The sequence below is a fragment of the Pelophylax lessonae genome (assembly GCF_965119305.1).
Source record: "Pelophylax lessonae genome assembly, chromosome: 3".
NCBI lineage: Eukaryota > Metazoa > Chordata > Amphibia > Anura > Ranidae > Pelophylax > Pelophylax lessonae.
This window is the reverse complement of record NC_138770.1, coordinates 623,439,136-623,463,773: the sequence shown is the minus strand read 5'-3', so window position 1 is coordinate 623,463,773 and position 24,638 is coordinate 623,439,136. Positions and strand designations below refer to the sequence as shown.

Sequence of the window (24,638 nt, the reverse complement as noted above, 5' to 3'; positions counted from 1 at the left end):
TAACCACCTTCCCTGTCCCTGCTGAAGAAAAGCAGGCCCAAACCATGATGCTGCCACCACCATGTTTGACAGTGGGGATGGTGTGTTCAGGGTGATAAGCTGTGTTGCTTTTACGCCAAACATAACGTTTTGCATTGTTGCCAAAAAGTTTGATTTTGGTTTCATCTGACCAGAGCACCTTCTTCCACATGTTTGGTGTGTCTCCCAGGGGGCTTGTGGCAAACTTTTTATGACACTTTTTATGGATCTTTATCTTTAAGAAATGGCTTTCTTCTTGCCACTCTTCCATAAAGGCCAGATTTGTGCAGTATACGACTGATTGTTGTCCTATGGACAGAGTCTCCCACCTCAGCTGTAGATCTCTGCAGTTCATCCAGAGTGATCATGGGCCTCTTGGCTGCATCTCTGATCAGTCTTCTTGTATGAGCTGAAAGTTTAGAGGGACGGCCAGGTCTTCGTAGATTTGCAGTGGTCTGATTCTCCTTCCATTTCAATATTATCGCTTGCACAGTGCTCCTTGGGATGTTTAAAGCTTGAGAAATCTTTTTGTATCCAAATCCGGCTTTAAACTTCTCCACAACAGTATCTCGGACCTGCCTGGTGTGTTCCTTGTTCTTCATGATGCTCTCTGCGCTTTAAACGGACCTCTGAGACTCTCACAGTGCAGGTGCATTTATACGGAGACTTGATTACACACAGGTGGATTCTATTTATCATCATTAGTCATTTAGGTCAACATTGGATCATTCAGAGATCCTCACTGAACTTCTGGAGAGAGTTTGCTGCACTGAAAGTAAAGGGGCTGAATAATTTTGCATGCCCAATTTTTCAGTTTTTTATTTGTTAACAAAGTTTGAAATATCCAATAAATTTCGTTCCACTTCATGATTGTGTCCTACTTGTTGATTCTTCACAAAAAATTACAGTTTTATATCTTTATGTTTGAAGCCTGAAATGTGGCAAAAGGTCACAAAGTTCAAGGGGGCTGAATACTTTCGCAAGGCACTGTATATACCATAGACCCTTACTGGATGGCATTTATTTTTGCTATTGAGCTGTGTATTCCACACTGCTGCCATTATTCTGTTTTCATAAATTACTTTTTTATGTCAGTGCTGATCCCCTTCAGCCTCTTACAGACACTTTCTGTCACCATGTATCTGTTTCAGCATTGCTGTGAACCACCTTCCTGATAGTGACAGTGGTGGGACACTGCTTGTGTTCTCCATCATGGGTACATGAATTGGGGTGACTACACAGGAGCACAATCTAGAATCAGTTGTCACCCCAGGAAGTGCCTAATTGCTCGTTAGGGCAGGAGCACTGGGTGTTATTTTAATTAAAAGCTGCAGATTTAAAAAGATTGAAAATGACTTCTGAAATTACGTTAACAATACATATGAGAATTTAGGGAATGGATTTACATCTCCTTCTGCTTAAAGTGATTCTAAAGGCTGAGGCCGGGTTCACACTGGTGCGCATTGGATGTGGGTTTTCAAGCATCCAGTTTGCATGTCAGGAGGCTGTGACCGGCTCTCAATGGAGCCGTGTCACACAGCTCTGGGACGACTGCAGAGCTGTTTGCAGGAAATTTTGTGTGCGTCTTCTGGTCGGTTTTCAGGTCGGAATTCAACCCAAAAATTTGGACCGAATTCAGACCCGAAACTGTGAACGGGATGCACCGGACCTCCTTCTGCGAGCCGCTTTGCTGTCCAGTGTGAACCCAGCCTCAAGGTTTTTATACCTTCATGTATTCTATTCATGAAGGTAAAAAAATCTTCTGTATGCAACGGCCCTCCCCAGCCCCCAATCCTTATTGAGCCCCCTCCGATCCAATGATGTTCACTATAGCCTCACCTGTTCCAGGACTCTCCCTCATCATTGGCTGAGACAGCAGCAGGAGCCCATTGGCTCCCACTGCGGTCAATCAGTCAGTAAGACAATGATGAGAGGAGCAGCAGCTTGGGAGGAAGCATGCAGCGGTGCCACCAGGGCAATCGGCTTTCTCTGGGGACACTGCTCGAGGGGTAGGAGCCGAGAGCACCAGTGGGGAACCCGACAAGAAAAAGATTGGAGCTGCTCTGTGCAAAACCACTGCACAGAGCAGGTAAATATAACAAGTTTGTTCAAAAAAAAAAAAAAATGAAGCTTTAATACCACTTTTACACCAAGAAAGCATTTATTTAAATCCTTTAAGTTTTGGATAGGATGGAGGAATTAGAACCTCTTTCAGTGTTTTATAGATTTCTGTATCCCCTTTGGGAGATTTTCCATTGATTCCTTTTCTACTAGTCATCCAGGCAGGGAAGTGAAATCTCTTTTTAAATAAATTAATGTACCAAAACGGTAACCTCCCTAAACATTTTGGGGGAAATTTACTAAAACTGAAGAGTGCAAAATCTTGTGCAGCTCTGCTTAGAAATCAATCAGCTTCCAGGTTGTATTTTCAAAGCTTAAGGGCTCTTTCACACGGTCCGCCTCCGTAGGCAGATCCGTGTTGCTCAGCGGGGATCGATCCGCGATCCCTGCTGAGCCGGGCGGATGACAGCTCCGTCTCCGCTTGCAGAGCGGAGAGGGAGGTGTCTCAGCCCCCGCTGCCCTCTATGGGGGATCGGAGGAGAGCGGACCGCTTGTCCTCTCTCATCAGATCCGCTCCGCTCCGATTACTGAACGGATGGAAAAATAGGGTTTCCATCCGTCCAGATTTCAGCACAGGATCGGATGCGGATGGCAGCGGGTGTCAGCGGAGGTGACCTCCGCTGACACCCGCTGCCCCATAGAGCTGCATGGAGGATCCGATCAGATCCGCCTAAAAAACTGACAGGCGGATCTGATCGAACCGCCCGTGTGAAAGAGCCCTATCTGAACAAACTGAAATTAGAACCTGATTGATTACCATGCAAAGCTACACCAGATTCTGAGTGCCCCGGTTTTTGTAAATGTCCTTGGCTTACAGTGTGCCAGAAGCTGTGAGGCGTGTCGAGTTTTTGGGCATATTGTACCCGGGCCTTTTTTTTTTTTTTTGTGGCATTGGGACAGTAAAGGCTTCTTTCTGGAAATTCAACTATGCAGCTCCTTTTTGTTAGTTCTTTCGTATTGTGCTCCTTGAAACAATCACACCGTCTTTTTCCAGAGCAGCCTGTATTTCTCTTGAGGCTGTGGGTTTTTCTTTGTCTCAAAACAATTCTGGCAGTTGTGGCTACAGTCTTTCTTGGTTTGAGTTCAAGAGATCCCTGAATCTTCCACTGTTTAACAGTACTGACTGGCAGTTTCAAGGGTTTGGATAACTTTTTATATCCTTTTCCATCTATTAAAAATGCCATTACCTTGTTATGCGGGTCTTTTGACAGTTCTTTTCTGCTCCCCATGGCTCAGTATCTAGCAGACACCAGATACTAATTGCAATTAAAAAAACCCCCCACAGATGTGGGAAATTAACCCACATTTAAACTCTGGTTCTGGGAGGGTGTCTCTGGACGTCCTCTTTTGTGCTTGCCTCCTGCCCCAGGGGCACACATTGGGAACTCTGTGACTGCTGTTTTGCCTTTGGACACAGCGCATCATAGATTAGGGTATAGGGCCAATCACAGCTGCCCTTTACCAAGTGATCGCTGTGTCCAGTCACAGATGTAAACACCACAAGTCTTTGCCTGTTAACAGCTCTCCTCCCCTCACACGGGAGTCACGTCACTGCGGCATGGATTGAGGGCCGGAAATGTGTGCTGAGCTGTGTGTGCGTGGCTCAGTGAACATGACAGCTGACAGGCAGAAGGATGCATTTATGGCAGAAGAGACCAATAGGGTCTCTTCTGTCAAAAATACCATGCCTGTCAGGCATTTGGATAAAAAACAAGTTTACTTCCTCCTCAAAGCTGGTCAAAGATGGATCGAAATTCAAGGCACTACAATGGGAACAACCACATTTTTATGCATGTATGACCGAAAAAATGTAATCTACGGCTAGCTTTATTCTATTGCTCTCTTATTATTCATGTCACAGAATCGTCAGCGTTGGACAGTAATTATATTTCATCCATCTGAGGCCTTTTGTGGATGTCACTTGTACTTTGAAATAGCATTGATTATTACCTAGATGGGCAATTGTTCTTTTTCTTGTTGTCATGAATTGAGCAATCGTATGGATAGAGAAGTGACTGAGATCTTAGGCTAGGTTCACACTGATTCAGTGCAGAGTTGACTCAGTTTTGCAGTGTGATTTTTTTTTATCAGTGCAGGTTGATGCGATTCAGAGGCCATTCTAAAGTGATTTTCATGCTATTTACATACAGCTGCGATTTCTGCTCTCTCAGGACAGATAAGCGTTTTGCATGAGGTTACCATTCAAGTCTATGGAGGTAAAAACTGCACCACCCTAAACTTAAACAGGACGTTTTCAACATCGCTGCATATATGTGAATAGCCTCCATATAAAGTAATGTTATTTCAATTGCCATGCATTCTGGAACTCATCAGAAATCACATCAGTGTGAACCCGGGATAAATGATAACCTCAAAGGTTTTTGTCTTTAGTAAATATAAAATCAGTACTCCTTCCTTTAAAGCAAAACTATACTTAAAAGGGGAAGATCCGTTTTAAGGCCCCCCCCCCCCGCACCTCTTTGAATTTTACTTTTTTAAGGGGGGGGGGGTACCAGGTTATGACAGGTACCTGCTCCCACTTCGCTTGGATCGACTGGACAATCTGAGCAGAAGCTGGCCATATATTATTAAATTTTTATGTACAATTTCTGCAAAATTTCCTTTTTCTCTAATCGTCTTCCAGGGAAGCATCTGAGAGGCTCCTCCCACCTGAAACAGGAAACGCAATAGTCCACCATTGTAAAAATGTCAGTCACACCTGTGTGCCTAATGCCCCGTACACACGTGCAGATTGTCGGCCGAAAAGATTCGGCCGACGACCGATCGGCCGATTTTCGGCTTGTTAGTATGATGCTTCCGACAGCCGACAGCGCACTTTCGGCCGAAAAGAATCTGTCGTGCAGGCATCAAAATTTTTGTATGCCGACACCAGAGCAGCCGATTGTTCACCAGTCAATACAGAATTCGGCCGACAGACAGCAGATTAGCAAGACTGGGCATGCTCAGAAAAGAAAAAACACAGGGAAAGTAAACCAGCACATGACATCACTTCTGCAGTCGGCTGTAGTCGGCGGACAAAATTCTTGTGCAGTCTTTTGCACTTTTCAACAGACACGACAGCCCAGGGACAAAAGACGGCCGATTGTTCGGCCAACGATCTGCATTAGTGTGTGTTTTCTCTGGATCCACAGGAGCTGCAGATGTTTACTTTTTTCTCCAGTCTCTGTGCTAATTGCAGGGGACTCCTGGCCAGCCTCCAATCCAGCTCAGTGGCTTTAGGTTGTGCAGGTCAGGGGCAGCAACTAAGGGCAAGCTGGCTTCCACCTGAGGTTTGCAACCATCCAACCCCCCCCCCCCCCCCAGCTGCACTAAATGTCAATGGCATTGCGCCAAAAGACCACTGCACCTGGAGTCAAGCCAGCTGTTCAGTCACCAGCATTTTAAGGGCTCCAGCTGACCACGAGCAGCCCCTCCGGCCGATAGCCTCATCACAGAACAGCTGATCCATGCTGCTGGAGGAGCAAGATGGCGGCAGCCATTATCATTTCCGGAGCCCTGTGTCACTTCAGGTGATGCACTTCAGGTCCGCAGCCATCTTGGTGAAGGCGGGAGCCCAACAACAGAGCAGGGCACTTCTGCTTTCGTTTTTCTGGAGAAGTCTTTTTCTGGTTCTTCATATCTCTGACCATGTCCATCATTTTGCACGCTGTAGTGTCCCACGTCTGCAGTTGGCTATTGGATTTCAGAACTACCTCCAGCCACTTGTCAGCCACTAAATAGTTTTTCTTGAGCAGAAGAGTCTTTTTCTGCGTCTTCAGATCTCTGACCATGTCCATCATCTTGCATACGTCTCTCTCGCTAGTATCCCAGTGCTGCTGCAGTTGGCTAGTTTAATTTTTTCACCATGGCAATGTTTTCCTCTGCCATCCAGATTTGCTTTCAACTTGTTGTACTTGGAGTGTAGAAGTTCGTGCTTTCTCATGTTCATTCTGACAGCAGGGACTCCCCGTCAGAGTACAAAAATCAGCGCTGCAAGCTCAGATCAACTGCTAGTTTTCCAGGATGGCCTTTCAAAAGAAGAGGGTTGGCTACTGGTTGAATAGAAAGTGGAGTGAAATTCCAGTTTAAACATCTTGCCTACTTACTAGGTAGACAAACTGCAAACATATTAAAGTGGAACTTTAGTCATACAATTTAAGTCCTGGTAGATCACTTCAGGCTGACTCCTTTTTTAGGTAAAACAATCAGAATAATTGCCTATACTGTTTAACTATTTATGATGGCTGCAGAGCGGCCTGCCAGTCATATGACGTCCTCCTGGGATCGTGCCCACTGTGCGCCCGCTGTGGCATGCTCTATGGCTGCAGTGTCCTCCAGACACTGCTGATCACAGATTGAGGTAAAGAGCCAATTAGTTGCTCTTTACCATGTGATCAGCTGTGTCCATTCACAGCTGATCATGATGTAAACAGAAGCTGGTTATCGGCACTCCTTTCCTAATGCTGAAGGCATGAGGAGAAGAGAGGTGATAACCAACTTGTTTAAAAGGGACATGTACACTGACTATCAGGGCACTGATTACCTGTGCAGTGCCAATTCATGCTCACAAGTCCTGCCAATCGGTTCCTCCTAATCAGTGCCACCTACCATTTTGTGCTGCCTCATCTGTGCCCATTAGAGCTGCATGATTCTGGATAAAATAAGAATCGCTATTTTTTTTTTGCTTAGAATAAAGATCATGATTCTTGGCGTAACCATCTTTTGCATTTATACAAAAAAATTGGGCTAACTTTACTGTTTTGTTTATTTTTTAATTAATTAAAGTGTAATTTGTCCCCAAAAACTGCATTTGAAAGTCTTCTGCACAAATACAGTGTGACATAAAAGATTGCAACGTTCGCCATTTTATTCTGTAATATATATGTTTGGGGGTTCTAAGTAATTTTCTAGCAAAAAAAAAAAAAAAATACTGATTTTAACTTGTAAGCAACAAGTGTCAGAAAAAGGCTTGGTCTTTAAGAGGTTAAACTGCCCAAGTGAGTGCAGTTATTAACCTCCTAAAGACCAAGCCTTTTTCTGACACTTGTCAGAGACAGAAGTTCATTCCTTTGCTCTAAAAAGAAGGAAATGATAGTTATAAACAATGTTTTACAATGTATCTAGCAGCCTTAACAATGTTGATAAACCTCTGCTCACTCACAGCTGTCAAAAAAAGAAGAGCCTCCAGCAAATAACGGCTCTGTAAGATTCGAGGACATGCGGTTTTAAGACCACGAGGGGAGGGGTGAAACGAGATCACGATTTTTTAACGATTAATTGTGCAGCTTTTGTGCCTATTAGTGCAGCCTCATCAGTGAAGGTGAAAAATGACCTGCTTGCAAAATTTTATAGCAAATTTTGAAAAAGTTTGGTTGTTTTTTCCAAAATCTTTTTTTATCTGTCTGCCTTTTTTTTGTTTAGCAAAAAATAAAAAAAAAACCTCAGTGGCCATTAAATACCACTGAAAGAAAGAAAGCTATTTGTGTGAAAAAATTGATATAAAATTTGGTTTGGGTAAGTGTAGCATGACCACGCAGAAAGCTGAAAAGTGCCCAGTAGACAAGTGGTTAAAACCAAGTAATACATGGATCACCTTGCTCTGCACATGCTCAGTTGCTCTCCATTTTTTGGCATTGTGCTGAAAATCAGAGCCATAAGAGGCGGATCAGCGTAAAGATGTACTGCTGTTCAGGGGCTCTGGGCTACAAAAAAATGGCGGCCTCCAGCAAGAAAAAACAGGAGCAATGCTGGAGGCAATTTACAGCACATACTAATTTTGGTAGCATAAATATTAATGTGGAGTGAATGTTCCTTGCTAAAGGACACTATTTTTTTTTATCAAGTTGTTGTGGATAAAATTCTGCTTTTTATGTAATTTTTTGTCTTTTTTTTTTTTTAATATATTCTTTTCAAAGCAAAGGGGCCAAATCACTAACAGATATTGCATGCAATAATTGTACTTTTTATGTTTTTGGAAATATTACATTAGATAAAAAAAAGTGTCAATTCATCAAAGTAAGATAAATTAATATACCGCAAAAAGGTGAGATAAATCATTAAAGTCAATTCAATAAAAAAACACACATTTGTTATCACCTGGTGTGAGCAGTCAAAGTTTAGAAAGATACAGAATAACAGTAAAAAGTACACAATGTATCAATGTGCAAAATGTTCTACTGGGAGTGAAAATATAATGTAACATTCTATAACTATAAGCATACTACAATGTTTTCAGTTTCAAAATGTTTCTTTGTGCATTCATTTACAGAACGTCTTCCTCTGTTGCAATGTTGGCATACAAAAAAATAAATGCAAAAAAAAAAAGTGGCAAAACCTTTAAATATTTAACACATTTTGTTAAGCACTGATTTTTAGTGAATTGACTTCCTTGGAGATAAATACCCGTGAGTTATTGTATCTCAAATTCATGCAAAGTCATTTTTACTGGGTATAATTCCAAAATTCTGCCTGGTACAGCAACTTACATTTGAAAGACACACTAGTAAAATCCACCTATGTTCCATTTTTTTAATATTTTTACTTTTTCTACAGTTTGGCACAGCGATTGGCTTCCTCCTCCCTCCAGTGCTGGTCCCAAGATCAGATGATATGGAGTTGACAGGACACAATATCAGCATCATGTTTTATGGCACAGCGGCGGTGTCTACTCTTCTGTTCGTTTTGACTGTTGCAGGTAAGTAGGACGATGTGATCCCACTAGTGTGTGACGATTATTGAGATGACTCGTTAAAAATTGTCCTTTTGGAGCAACGTTTTGTGAAGTTAATATGTCACATTTAGATGACTCTCTTCTCTGCAATGCAAATGCTGCCAGTGGGTATCTCTTCTAATAAGAGGTGGGTTTTAAAGCCGAAGTGTAGCAGCATAACAACTAATCACACACCGTACTCTCCAACAAAAGGAACACATACTGTATATGCAATTAAGGGTGCATCAAATATATTCAGTTAAAAAAAAAAGTTACAGCCCATGTTCAAAAAATAAATAAAAATAAAATAAAAAATCAGCACAAGGGATATTACATCCCTGCAGTCGGATGTTGTGCTGCTTTCTTGTCCTTTTAGATGGAATCTTTCTCCTCTGATGCCCCCCACTATCATTGTCATTGAAATCTTTTGGTATGGTGGGATTATTACAGCTTCTATGAATAGAAAGCGATGTATGAATGGAGGATGAGTAGATAATTGATAGCTCGGCCCCCTCCATTAAGAGATCCTGTTTCATTGATAGAAGCTGTACTATGGCTTATATGAATGGAGCAGCTAGATGGAAAGGATAGGCATATTCAGGATCTCTTGATGAAAGGCAGTGACAGCCCTTTAGCTCCATTAAGCCCCACACAAGGGCAGATTAAGAGGACTGGTGGGGCTTTTAGAGGAGGAAGATTTAATTTAAGGAGGAAACAGCAGCACAGGGGACACAACCTCCTGAAGCTAAATAAAGGGCCTTGTGCTGATATTTATTTTTTTTAACAAAAATGTTTTTTTTTTCTTTTTTTAATTGATGTCAATCTAGATTTGCCTTAGTGGTGTAAAGATTGTGGTAGGGATGTTGGATTGTAACCTCCCTTTGTAGCATACATTGCCTTGCCATGTTCTACTGAGTCAGGTCTGGCTAGAAGTCCATTAACCAACAATAATGTTTTTGTCCTGAGAGTAAACAAGATAACTTTGAGGAGACCTATGTTCATATTGGGGGAACAATATGTGCATATAAGGGTAGGAGCTGGTCCTTAGCTGTTCACCACTAAAGCCCTGCCCTAGTATACACGGGCGAATGTCGGGCATCATTGGCCGGTTCAATAAAAAAACATCTGACAGTCAGCCCATGTTTGACAGCCGGTCCAATAGAAGCTGGCCGTTGGGCATGCTGGAAAACTAGCAGCAAATGGCTAAGAGCACTGACCAGAGTGTTCTTTCCCCCTGTCAGAACACAATAGAAGAGCAGGTGAGATCGTTGTACTAACATCGGATTGTTAGTACAGTGGCTCCGACCTGAGCTGTCAGTTTTTTTTTTTCATTCACCCAGCAGGTTGAAGGGAAAAAACCTAGTGGTGTGTAGCAGCTTAAGGCATCAGACAGGCTGTGTATACGAGGTAATTGGCCTTTGGCTGACCGGCAAAATGTCCTGACATCTTGTTCCAGCAGGTATCAACATTTGTGGGATGTTAGAATTCATATTCCAAGACCTGCCCAAATTTATCAAGCCTTTCTGTTTGTGTGTTTGCTCAAAGCTTCTCACCCACACTCATACCACAGGTACCGGTATATACAATTACGTATATACCGCCCTCTCCTCTTCCTTTTTTTCTTCTCCAAAATGTGTACATTGTTTCCTTTTCTGCTTGTTGGGTAATAGAGTAAACCAAGATATTACCTGAGAATATGTGAGTCTAATCCTTTTATGAGATGACTAACCACTCATAAATTTTCATATCACTGCAGGCTACAAAGCAGGTTGCTTAAGAAAGCGAAAGGCTTTAATTTTGCTATACTCCATTCTAAACCATTTTTCTATTCCATTCTGTAGAAAAAATATATGCACAATTAGTAATTACAGAGCATCATTTTCTGGTTTTATTTTTTAAAGTATTGCCATTAAATTTAAAGTTGGCCATAGATTTTTTTTTTTTCTTGTCCAGCCAGTGGGCTGAATAAATAAAAAAAAAAAAAAATTAAAAAAAAAGATTCCTCCATCCACACAACAGGCCGAGTTTTGATGCAACAATGACCACCTTAGGTAGGAAATGTGCCAGCATTAGTATGTCATACAGCTTCAATATAAAACAGTGGGGATAATTAGATGGGGTTTGGGCCGGTAACATTATTCTTTACTTCTATAGGGGTTGGTAGGTTATGATCTGTAACAGGGGTCTTCAAACTATGGCCCTCCAGTTGTTCAGGAACTACAATTCCCATCATTCCTAGTCATGTCTGTGAATGTCGGAGTTTTACAATGCCTCATGGGACGTGTAGTTCCACAACAGCTGGAGGGCCGTAGTTTGAGGATCCCTGATCTATAAGATCACTTTGAGCAGGAGGGGAATAATGATTTCTGTTGGGGATCTCTTCCAAACTTTAAAATGCTGTGTGTAGAGATTGGACTTTACTCGATAATGATGGTCTACCTGAAATGACCAGATTTAAAAGGGGAAAAAAAAAATTGTAAATATGGGCTGTAGTCTCATACTGGAATGGGCCTTCTTATCATGCCTGCTTTATTTATTTTTTATTTTTTCATTCAACCCAGTTGGTTAAGACCCCGTTCACACTGCGGCGACCTGTCAGGCGACCTGGTCGCCTGACAGGTGGTTGTAGGTCGCCTGCCATAGAGAAGCTGTGGACCCGTTCTAATAGGAGCGACATAAGTCGCTCCGACTTAGAAAAAGGGTCCGGAGCTTCTTTGGAGCGACCTGCATTGACTTCAATGATATGAAGTCCGTGCCGGCCGCTCCGAGTGAGGTTGCCCCGGCAAGTAGCGTCGCCCCAGTGTGAATGGGGTCTGAAGGTGCCTCACACGTTTGATGTGAGTCCTCACTGTTTATTAAAAAAAAATTAAAAAAATTCTTTCTGTGCGTAGAATGCATTTAAGTCTTTCCAGTGGAAATTTGCATGTCCTATTTATCGCCACTGCAGCAGAAGGACTATGCAGAGTTGGCTAGTAATCCCTCTCCAAGATGTCGCACCACTCTGCAGTCCGACTGCACTTCCCATGGCCAAGAATAGGTCTGCACCTCCATATGGACCTGAGGCTGGGGGAAACCATTGACGAAACCTGTGTATTGCACCCTGGATGCATTGATCGGGGGTGCAATGCTCTGCAAGCTTTATTGCAAAAAATAAAATAAAATGCCCATTCTTCATTATTTATTTATTTATTTATTTATTTATTTATTTATTTATTACAGAGACTTGTATAGCACTGTCAAATTACACAGAGATGTACATATTCGAAGGTCCCTAACTCACATTCATGCATACACATACTAGGACCAATTTAGACAAGATCCAATTACCAGCCAGCATGTCTTTGAGGAAACCGGAGTACCCGGAGGAATCCCACACAGGCACAGGGAGATCATGCAAACTCCAGGCAGGTATTGCTATGGTTGAGATTCAAACCAACGACCCCCAGTGCTGCAAGGTGGAAGTGCTAACCACTTAGCCATTGTGCTGCCTTAGAGTAGATCATATGATTTAATGGTGCTGCATTTAATACTTTTTACAAAAGGTGACCTTTTAGCATCTCTGCCCCTGACTTCTCCAATCAGTCCTTTGTGAGATCCGGCCTTATAACTGTGATCCACTTCAACTCCTTAATCTGGATGAGATCTCACTCTCTGGGGTCTTGCGCAAGTGATTAAATTTCACCATAAAACATCAAGTATTTTGGGACATTTCACTGATTGTGAAATGTCTTTGCTCTTGAACTTAAAGTGCCATTGGAATTATTTATATGAATGTCAATAAGCTCCTCGAAAGTTTACAAAAAAATAAAATGAAGTGTTCTCTTCCTTAGGAAGACCTAAAAGTTCCCAACATCAAACAGAACTAATCTGGTTATGTGTATGTGCGTGCTTTTTCTCCAATTCAGAATGACGAGGCTTTTCAAGCAGGCACTTAGATTTTACTTTTAGCTTTTACCCCCGTTGGGTTATTACTGTACACATTACCCCCGTTGGGTTATTACTGTACACATTACCCCTGTTGGGTTATTACTGTACACATTACCCCCGTTGGGTTATTACTGTACACATTTGTGGTAAGCAGGGTAAGGAATTGTTTGAGGGGACCCGCACAGTATGACAGGTGTATGCAGAATTAGCTGTTATTTAATTCCTAAAATGAAATAACAGCTAACGGGTGAGGTTAATCTTTGGGTCAGCGATTTGCGACTTTTTATTTTTGTGTTTTATAGGTGGCAAATTGTGTTAAAGCAGAAGAAAAGTCTAACACTAGCTATTCCTAAAAATGTTCCCTCTGCCCTCCTATCCTGTTTATCCTATCTGGGGAAAAAAAAATAAAAAATCTGTGTTCTTACCCTTTTTGTAATTTGGTTTGGTCATGTGATCCTGCAACCCCGGCTCCCTGTATTCTGGTGTGCTTGACAATGGCTGTGAATTTTGGGAGCCATGATGTCACTCCTAGGCTAAAACAGTTGCTGTTGGCAATCCCTCCTCTCCCCTGCAGCAGCCGTTCACTGACACAGGGGAGCCAGAGGTGCAGGACCAGGAGACCAGACTGGAGTGGATTCAAAATGGGTAAGTACACCTTTTTCTTATATGCAAGATAGGTAGGGGAAGGGACCTTTTTTTAGGAAGAGCTAAGCTTTTCTTCCACTTTAAGGAATCCGGTTAAAATTAAGGGTTTCCTTTGTGGTTTGTATTTAGTGTTAAAGTGATTCTAAATTCTCATTATTTTTTTCAATAAAAAAAGCAAACATGTTATACTTACCTCCTCTGTGCAGTTGATTTTGCACAGCGCAGCCTGGATCCTCCTTTTCTCGAGTCCCTTGCAGGTGCTCCCGGCCCTTCCCTCCTCCCTTCCCTCCTCCCTTCCCTCCTCCCTTCCCTCCTCCCTTCCCTCCTCCCTTCCCTCCTCCCTTCCCTCCTCCCTTCCCTCCTCCCTTCCCTCCTCCCTTCCCTCCTCCCTTCCCTCCTCCCTTCCCTCCTCCCTTCCCTCCTCCCTTCCCTCCTCCCTTCCCTCCTCCCTTCCCTCCTCCCTTCCCTCCTCCCTTCCCTCCTTCCCTCCCTCCTTCCCTCCCTCCTTCCCTCCTTCCTTCCCTCCTTCCTTCCCTCCTTCCTTCCCTCCTTCCTTCCTTCCCTTCCTTCCCTCCTCCCTTCCCTCCTCCCTTCCCTCCTCCCTTCCCTCCTCCCTTCCCTTCCTCCCTTTGAGTGTCCCCACAGCATGCAGCTTACTATGGAGGCACCCAAACCAGTTCAGCCCTGTCCCCTCTCTCTCCTCAATGGCTAACTGACTTTGACAGCAGCTGGAGCCAATGACACCGGTGCTATTTCTTAGCCAATGAGCAGGGGAGTCCCGGACAGCTGAGACAGTCGTGGACATCGCTAGATCGATAGGTGGTTCAGGTAAGTATTAGGGGGACTGCTGCGCACATAAGGTTTTTTAACTTAATGCATAGTACGTCGCTTCATGAGGCAACTAATGGGGGAGCCATTTAGCAGGTCCGGGGACCCGCGATCGCTCCCAGAGGAGACAGAATGGCGGTCTGCCAGCAAACACGGCAGAGCGCTGTTCTGTCAGTGATGAACACAGGGATCCTGTGTTCCTCCTATTTAGGAACACAGGTCTCTGTGTTCATCCAGCAAGTCCACCCCCTAGTTAGAAAACACCCCCTAGGGATTGTGCGTACAGTAACAGTGCATATTTTATCACTGATTACTTTAGTAATGTCAGGTGTCCGATATTTCCACCGCAATGTCGCAGTCCCGTTAAAAATCGCTTATCACCGCCATTACTAGTCCCAAAAAATAAATTAATAAATATAAATGACCTAAGCGGTAGGGAAATAAATCAGAGTTCTTGTCACGTTAACCAATGTATACCAACAATGCCAAGTTCAGCCTGGGCATATATAGTGTGTGTGTGGAATTTTTTTTTTTTTTTTTTTTTTTTCCGCAGAGGTGATCAAATACCACCAAAGGAAAGCTCCATTTGTGGGAGAGAATCTTCTGGAGGATAAGTGGACAAGTTCACTAAAGTGAAGTTGTTCTTGCTACACACATCCAGTAAGAAGTAGTTGGCAGCTTTGCTAATATACAGAGCCTGGTACTGGAAAAAAAAAAAGTCCTTGCAGACCTTGTCTGTGCCTGTCTTGCGGTACTTGGAATATTATTGCTTGACAGAGTAGCTAACATAAAGGATAGCAGGAGAGCCAAGCCTTTTCCTGGTTGATAATGTGATGAAGCTGTATGACCAGTTGAATTGCAAACAATGCTTAGTCACAGGTTGAGGGAAGACAACTCACGTTGAGCTGCCATGGCACTGGAGAAGTATTTAAGACCAAATGTAGTGCAGCTCTTTTGCAGATGTGTTTTGGCTGCACAGTTCATAAATCATTTGAGTAGCACGGTACATTCTTCATAACCTGTATTTAGATAGGAACATCTGGTTTTTGCTCATGTAAGCATTCTAATTGGTGCATTTTATGAATTGTTATCCTGCTGTCTCCAGACATGTAATTGAGGATTAGGCACTCCTCTATATACTTGTCTGCAATAGATCTGCGGATTATTGTATCCGTTCAGCCTGGAGCTCAGGAGTTGTAGAATTTTGCTGTTTCACGTTGACACTGTTAAGCAATGTGCTCAGTTATCTGAGGCCAGCCAGCTATACTTGTAACAAGCCCAATGTAAACACGGCTCTGCATGACGCAAGCTGTTGTAGCTGTTGTATATTGCAGGTGAATGCCCTGCATGATCCCAGAATAGTGTCAGAGGTCAGATGACAGGGTGCCTTTTCTTGGATAAAAGCTGCCTATACTGTGATTCTATGGCAATGTGTAACTTAATGCATTGTCCCCATTTGTACAAGATAAATAAAACCAAGCTTTATAGGGCGTATTTACTAAACTTTAGAAACAACAGTACAGCATTTATTCAGAGGGGATTATTGACTCGGACAGTCCTGGCTATTTGTATAGCTGTTTTGAGCTATGTGTACATGGGGTTTCCATGGTCCTCCTGTGTTTTGGGTTTCTTCCCGCGGTCAAAAAACATATTGGGAGATTTTAAGCAAATTTGTCCCTATTGTGTTATGGGTGTGAGCAGTTCCATGTAATCTGCATGCTGCATAATCTGCCTGCACTGTATAAATACATGATCTAGGTAATGATTACCTTTTAAACGATCCCTGAAAATCTTTAGGGAAGCCGAACATATAACATACCTCCAACTACTTTAGTTTAAAAGTGTTACTAAAGGTTCATTTTTTTTTTTTTTTTTTTTTTTTCTAATGAAAATAATATATACTAATTCTCATGTGCTCTGTGCAATAGTATTGCACAGAACGGCCCCAGTCCTCCTCTTCTCAGGTCCCCTGCTGGTGATCTTGGTTTCTTCTCTTCTTTGTGTCCCCATAGCAAGCCGAGCTGTGTCTATGAAACCGCGCTCCATAGACACACACAATGGGGTTTAGCCCCTTCCACCACACCTCCTCCTCTGTGCATTTGAGTGACAGCAGCAGGAGCCAATGGTCCTGTGTGAAGAGGAAGAAATTCAGCCATGCACAGCACTGGATTTCTTCTCCCCTCTCTTCCACTTCACACGGGAAGGGGGGAGGACAGAGAAATATAAAATGTTTTTGTTTTAACTGAATGCAAGGAATGCATTTAAGATTTTAAAAAAGTTTTAAAGTGGAGCTCCACCCAAAAGGGTAAGGTAAGCTCCACTTGTTTGCCCCCTGTCCCCTCTCCACTGCCACATTTGGCACTTTTTTTGGGGGGGCGGGGGGGCTGGGGGGGAGTGGGTACCTGGTTTTGACATGTACCCACCAACTTCCACTTCCTGTTAAGATTGTTGCGGCCATCTGAGCCGGAAGTTCGCCCCCCCCGCAGTCTTTTGGGACACATCACAGGCCCTGGAAGAATATGGGACCATTCACTAGAGGCGCAGCCCGACTCACGCATGTGCAGCATGAAACCGGCTGTGGCGCCGCAAGGCTTCACTTCCTGTTAAGATTGCTGCGGACATCTGAGCCGGAAGTTCGCCTTCACTTCCTGTTTCCCTTACTAGAGATGCCAGCATCTGCAGCCGAAGCTGACTGAAGAATCGGCTGGGGTGAGGACACTGCTGGATTCCCTGGACAGGTAAGTGTACTTTTTTAATTAAAAGTCAGCAGCTACAATATTTGTAGCTGCTAACTTTTATTTATTTATTTTTTTCTGAAGGTGCATGGCGCTCTACCTTAAGCTTTTGTATCGCTTTGCCTATTCTATCAGCTTGTCCCCCCACAGGTATAACCTTTTTGTACAACTTGCCCCACCCTATTAGATTGTAAGCAGGGCCCTCCTAACCCTTTTGTATTATATTGTATTTTAACTCAATATCTCCCTTTTTTAGATTGTAAAGTGCTGCGCAAACTTTTGGTGCTTTATAAATTCTGTATAATAGGAAAATCCAGTAGAACCTAATCTGCCAATAGCAGCTTTAACCAGTAGTACTACTTTCCTGCATTACTAGGCCGTTTTAGTGCCGGTTCACACTTAAGCGGCACGACTTGCATGGACTTCATATAATGAATGTCTATGCAAGTCGCTCCGAGGTCGGCCCGAAGTAGTACAGGACCCTTTTTCTAAGTCGGAGCGACTTGTGTCGCTCCTATTAGAACGGTTCCTGTAGCAGTCAACCGCAATGCTGCGTGACTTGTCAGGCTTACCAAGTCGCCTGACAAGTCGTACTAGTGTGAATGGAGACTCACAGTTTTCAGTGCTGTGATAGTTTGACTGACGTACTCAGTCATGCAACACCTGTACCCAAATTAGTTTTATTTAATTTTTTTAAATCCAAGCTTTCATTTGGTGCTAATTTATTATTTTTTTTACTATACAAGAGAAAATGTTTTCTATACTTCGGTACAAATCATAACAAATATCAATGCCAGGACAGTATGAACCCCCCAAAATCACTTCTTTTGGAAAGTAGACACCCCAAGGTGATCTCCTTTTTTGCCACAATGTTTAGAAGTTGAAAAAACATACTGATTTGAGGTAGTTAAAATATAGGACTTTAATATTGCCCTGTATCTAGTGACCCATTACAAAGTGGAAGTCTGTATATTTTTTAGTTTGCTCTGGTCCAGTCACTCAATCCCCTGTGTCAGAGGCAGCTGCAGGGGAGAGGAGGGAGTGCTCCTCAATGTCAGGGAATTCCCAGAGCCATGATGTCACCCATATCCCAGCCATTGGGAAGGCAGAGCTGCGGTTCATGTGACAGTACCAGAGCGGTATAAAAAAAAATGGTAGGAATACAGATCTTCTTTTTTATAGAAGTATGGCAGGATAGGTAGTGGGAGGAGGTTAATGTACACTTCCTACAAAGAGTGAGGAGGTGGCAAAGGGGTTAATGTACAGGGGTAGGATGGGGATGAGCGGTTTAGTGTGCAGAACAAATGAGGTGAAGGAATTAATATACAGGTCAGAGACAGGATGGAGATAAGATGTACAGTTCACACTCACAGGAGGGTGAAAGGGTTGAAAACAATCTTACAATCCATATTCATTAAAATCACCACCTTGATTCTGCCACTGCCTTTGATCTTCCTTCCAATTCACCTCTGTACTTGCTCTGTGCCATGCTATTGCTGTAGCAGCCAATCGCAGCAATCACAAATGTTAACACTATTATGGTTTTACATTTAAGAGCACTTCCCTTCCTCTCACAATGAAGGAAGGGGAGGGCTCTCAAGTGTAAAAAGTAATAGTGTTTACATTTATGATCACCATGATTGGCTGTTACGAGATCACAGGGCACAGAGTCCCTCTGATTGGCTCTTTGCATTTTGCCCGTGATGAGTGCTGCCTGGTGACAGCTCAAATACAAGCCTTATAGTAAACGGAGTGCTGTTTTAACCATTTGCCGACCACAATACGTATACAGTGCTTTGCGAAAGTTTTCTGCCCCCTTGAACTTTGCAACTTTTTGCCACATTTCAGGCTTCAAACATAAAGATATAAAACTGTAATTTTTTGTGAAGAATCAACAAGTGGGACACAATCATGAAGTGGAACGAAATTTATTGGATATTTCAAACTTTAACAAATAAAAAACTGAAAAATTGGGCGTGCAAAATTATTCAGCCCCCTTAAGTTAATACTTTGTAGCGCCACCTTTTGCTGCGATTATAGCTGTAAGTCGCTTGGGGTATGTCTCTATCAGTTTTGCACATTGAGAGACTGAAATTTGTGCCCATTCCTCCTTGCAAAACAGCTCGAGCTCAGTGAGGTTGGATGGAGAGCGTTTGAACAGCAGTTTTCAGTTCTTTCCACAGATTCTCGATTGGATTCAGGTCTGGAATTTGACTTGGCCATTCTAACACCTGGATATGTTTATTTGTGAACCATTCCATTGTAGATTTTGCTTTATGTTTTGGATCATTGTCTTGTTGGAAGACAAATCTCCGTCCCAGTCTCAGGTCTTTTGCAGACTCCATCAGGTTTTCTTCCAGAATGGTCCTGTATTTGGCTACATCCATCTTCCCATCAATTTTAACCATCTTCCCTGTCCCTGCTGAAGAAAAGCAGGCCCAAACCATGATGCTGCCACCACCATGTTTGACAGTGGGGATGGTGTGTTCAGGGTGATGAGCTGTGTTGCTTTTACGCCAAACATAACGTTTTGCATTGTTGCCAAAAAGTTTGATTTTGGTTTCATCTGACTAGAGCACCTTCTTCCACATGTTTGGTGTGTCTCCCAGGTGGCTTGTGGCAAACTTTAAACAACACTTTTTATGGATATTTTTAAGAAATGGCTTTCTTCTTGCCACGCTTCCATAAAGTCCAGATTTGTGCAGTATACGACTGATTGTTGTCCTATGGACAGAGTCTCCCACCTCAGCTGTAGATCTCTGCAGTTCATCCAGAGTGATCATGGTCCTCTTGGCTGCATCTCTGATCAGTCTTCTCCTTGTATGAGCTGAAAGTTTAGAGGGACGGCCAGGTCTTCGTAGATTTGCAGTGGTCTGATACTCCCATTTCAATATTATCGCTTGCACAGTGCTCCTTGGGATGTTTAAAGCTTGGGAAGTCTTTTTGTATCCGAATCCAGCTTTAAACTTCTCCACAACAGTATCTCGGACCTGCCTGGTGTGTTCCTTGTTCTTCATTATACTCTCTGCGCTTTAAACGGACCTCTGAGACTATCAGGCCCCGTTCACATAGCAGCAACACTACTTCCCGGGGCAACCTCCGAGGTCGTGGCGCGCTGCTCGCCCCGCGACCTCAGAGCAGCTGGCACGGACTTCATAACATTGAAGTCTATGACGGTCGCCCCAAAGAAGCTCCGGACCCTTTTTCTAAGTCGGGTCCGCAGCTTCCCTATGGAAGGCGACCTACGGCGACCTGTGAGGCGACCAGGTCGCCCCAGTGTGAACGGGGACTCACAGTGCAGGTGCATTTATACGGAGACTTGATAACACACAGGTGGATTCTATTTATCATCATTAGTCATTTAGGTCAACATTGGATCATTCAGAGATCCTCACTGAACTTCTGGAGAGAGTTTGCTGCACTAAAAGTAAAGGGGCTGAATAACTTTGCACGCCCAATTTTTCAGTTTTTTTATTTGCTAACAAAGTTTGAAATATCCAATAAATTTCGTTCCACTTCATGATTGTGTCCCACTTGTTGTTGATTCTTCACAAAAAATTACAGTTTTATATCTTTATGTTTGAAGCCTGAAATGTGGCAAAAGGTCGCAAAGTTCAAAGGGGCCGAATACTTTCGCAAGGCACTGTGTGTGTGTGTGTGTGTGTGTGTATGTATGTATGTATATGTGTGTGTATGTGTATATATATATATATATATATATATATATATATATATATATATATATATATATATATATATATATAATATGGATAGATAGTATATATGATATATATTATAATTTTTTTTTTTTTTTTTTAAATATATTTTGCTTTTAAAGGTAAAGAGGAGATGTGGGGTTTTTGACCCCATCCTTATTTCTATTACAAGGGATGTTTACATTCCTTGTAATGGGAATAAAAGTGATTTTAAAAAAAATCAACAGTATGAAAAGTAAAATTAATAATACATTTTATTTATTTTTTTAATTTTTTCAAGCGCCCCCATTCCTACGTGCGCACACTCAGAAGCGAATGCATATGTATGTTACGCATGCATATGTAAACGGTGTTCCCACCACACATGTAAGGTATTGCCTCGAATGTTTGAGCGAATGCAATAATTCTAGCGCTAGACCTCCTCTGTAACTCTAAACTAGTAACCTGTAAATGCGTTAAAAATCTCCATAGGCGACGCTTTAAAGTAACATAGTTTGTCACCATTCCATGAGCATGTGCAATTTTAAAGCGTGACATGTTCAGTATCTATTTACTCAATGTAACATCCTCTTTCACATTCTACAAAAAATTGGGGTTAATATTTTATTTTGTATTTTTTTTTTTTTTTTTAATTAATTAAAATGTATTTTTTCCCAAAAAATTGCGTTTGCAAAACCGCTGTGCAAATACCGTGTGACATAAAAAATTGGAATGATCGCCATTTTAGTCCCTAGGAAGGAAGCTGGAATTAGAACTTTAGTTGATGGGTGAGAATAAGCTTTTTTCACCACTTTTACTGCTTTTGCCTGTCTCTTTATTCTCACTATTTTGTACTCCGCATTTTGATATTGCAACTTCCCAAGTTAAAAGAAGTGCAATTAGTGGTGATATGGATAGGGAATAGTTGGTAGTTCATCTACAAGCCTTCATAAATAGTTCTGTTATAAATCCTTATCAGGAAGCAGATGTCTTCCAAACTTGAGGAAAGGAAAAGTATTGTGATCCATGCTAGCCAATCAGAGGCTTGCTTTTATCTCCTAATCAGTAACCTTGACATTTGGAATTTAGTACAGCACGCACTTGTAAAATTCTGTGGTTTTCATCCATCTCTCCCTAATAATTGGTGCACCAAAGACCAGCAGTGAGGGAGCAATGACAATGTTATATCATTTATAGTTTTCATGCACAGAAGACATTTATCCTGGAACAGTGGAAATTTCCACATGGATCCTTTAATGTCTGTGTTTGTTTGTTAAAGGATGGAAAATTCCAGCAGCCTCTTGACTTCCTCTAATTTTTGTATTTGTATGAAGCCGCTGTAGAACTGTTCACCAGTTTGTATATGACTGGTCAGATTCACTGATTATATGTTAAAACCAGCCACAAATACATTTCACTACATTTAAATGTTAATAATGTGCATGATTAGGAAAGAAACCTGTTGTGGAAATTTTGGTTGTGGACATTTTCTTTAGTTTAAATAGTCATAATGTCTCCCAGTGTCAAATTTTACTGATAATCCCTATTTACAGTGATTATCGCTTTAACTGTCATTGCAGGAAAGACTTGTTGGTGAAAATCTTCCACTGGATGAGATGGCACAATACTAGTAGCAACGAGAGTCCATCGCACAGATCTATGTCTGCAGTTCGGGCCCTGTACTGCTGAGTTATGTTTGTGATATGGAAATTCTTATTTTACCAAGATTAATTGAGGGCATCTTTTAGTCACATTCGGATCCGTGTGATTGAAACACTGCTACTATTGTATTATGTAGATAATGCCTCATCAACTGGAACAGTTAGAATGGTCACTGTCATATTTGATTTTATATATGAATCATGTATGATTGGACTCACTAACAGGTAATGGACTCATGTTTATGGATTGACATGAATGAACAATGAAAAGGCATGTGCTTCTTGTGGCAGTTAAAGAGGAAGTAAACCCTCCTCTACAACTTGTACCTATAGGTAAGCCTATGATAAGGCTTACCTATAGGTACTGTAAATATCTCCTAAATATGTACCGTTTAGGAGATATTTACCTTACATGCCGCCAGTGACGTCACTGGCGCATGTGCTCTGAAGGAACGGCCGATCGTGCCGTTCCTTCAGAGTCCCATGCCGTGACTGTCGGCTCCCGCTCGCGTGCGCGACGTCACCGCGGCTCCGGCCAATCAGATGGCCGGATGCCGCGATCCCGGAAGACGGGCGACTGGACATGTCGCCCATCATAGAGGTGAGTGAGCGGCACGGCGGGGGCTCGTTCTAAGGTAAGTATTGCATAATGAGCTAGTATGCGATGCATACTAGCTCATTATGTCTTTCTCTTGCAGGGTGTAAAAAAAAAAAAAAAAAAAAAACAAACGAGTTTACAACCTCTTTAAGCCCTTTGTTCACTCATGTCCATTTATGGGCATGTACTCCACAGTTTCTATTGTGCTTTTTGAATGTATACGTATCTGTGATTGGTGGTCTTGAAGCCACTCCCTGTAACTCCCTTTTTGTTCACTTGCTGTAAATAAACCAAGCCCTGCCCTGAGAGACGCACAGGGGACAGAAGACACAGGAAGCTCACACACACACACAGACTCAAGCTCACACAAGCTCACACAGCAGCTCACACAGTCATTTCATCCATGAAGACACACAGAAACTCACACACAAACACTTGCTCTTACACACATGCACACACATACATATCCGGAGAGAGACCTGGCAGATGGCATCAAAATGACCCAGCGCGTCTGTTCCTTTCTTTGTCGCTGAGCGCTTGGTAAACCGTTATGCAAAAGAGCGGTGCATTTGTACTTTTCAGTACAAGCTATTAATGGAGCTTGGTGCGTAATAATCTTGAACGCACTGAAGCGGGTTTCTATGCTCCAAGCCCTATTAATTTCCACAACAAACCCAAAGGCTTTAAAGGAGTAGGTTTCATCATTGGAATCTTGTCATTTCCGCACAGAACGGTTTTGTTTCCAAAGTCTTATAACAGAATAGTACAAGCATCAGTCATGTAAAAAAAAAAAAAAAAAAATTGAGAGTTGCAGTTCATCATAAATTCTTCATTTATTCCATGAAAGCCAAAGTAGATGCATATGTTCTGTCTCCACCCAACATACCAAAACTCCCAGATGTTTCACCCCTAAGGGCTTGCTCACAGGGGTTAGAAGTAGGTCACTTAGGGGTGAAACATGTCTGGGGACAAGGCCAGGGCCACTGATAAAGCGATAGCCAGCCCTCCTGTCCTGGGCCCAGGCCCCATCAGTTTAAAATGGGGGCCCTTGCACCTGCCATGCAAGGAAGGACAGCTGTACTACCTTTTTGTTCCTCGTGCAGTTCCCACTGTAAGTGCTGCCCTTTACCGTACCTTTTAATTTTGCCCGGAGCAAGACTAAATATGACAAACCAGTACTTGTCCAGTTGAAAAATTAGACCAAACAATTTTTTTTTTTTTCCCTGATTTACTGCATGAACACATACTTTCATATTAACTGTATGTATTGTTCTAGACCAGTGGTCTCCAAACTGTGGTCTGCAGGCCGGATGTGACCCTTTGTTTGCTTTTATCCAACCCTCATGGCACTGTTCCTCCCACTGACACCAATGATGAGGCCTCAATCCGTCCACTGAAACCACCAGTGCAGAAAAATTTTTCCCACTGACCCCAAAGATGGGGAAATTATTCCTCCCACCTCCGCCAGTAATAGAACACGAATTCTTCCATTGATATCAAAGATGGTGCACTATTCCACTTACCCCAATGGTGGGACAATATTTCCCCCACAGACACCAATGATGGGGCACTATTCCTCTCACTGATTCCAACGATGGGGCTCTATTTCTTCCACGGACATCAACAATGGATCAATTATTCCTCCCACTGACACCAATGACGGGGAACTATTCTTCCCACTGACACCAATCATAGGATACT

At 42.5% G+C, this 24,638-nt stretch overlaps 1 protein-coding gene across 1 annotated transcript in view; it reads left to right on the top strand.

The window, feature by feature from the left end:
- The window catches only part of FLVCR1 (FLVCR choline and heme transporter 1), a 63,830-nt gene that overhangs the window by 7,895 nt on the left and 31,297 nt on the right, over nt 1-24,638 (top strand). The window contains exon 2 of the mRNA XM_082251366.1: nt 8,692-8,833. Within this exon, the coding sequence (XP_082107492.1) occupies nt 8,692-8,833 (142 nt within the window). The remainder of the gene's footprint in view (nt 1-8,691; nt 8,834-24,638) is intronic.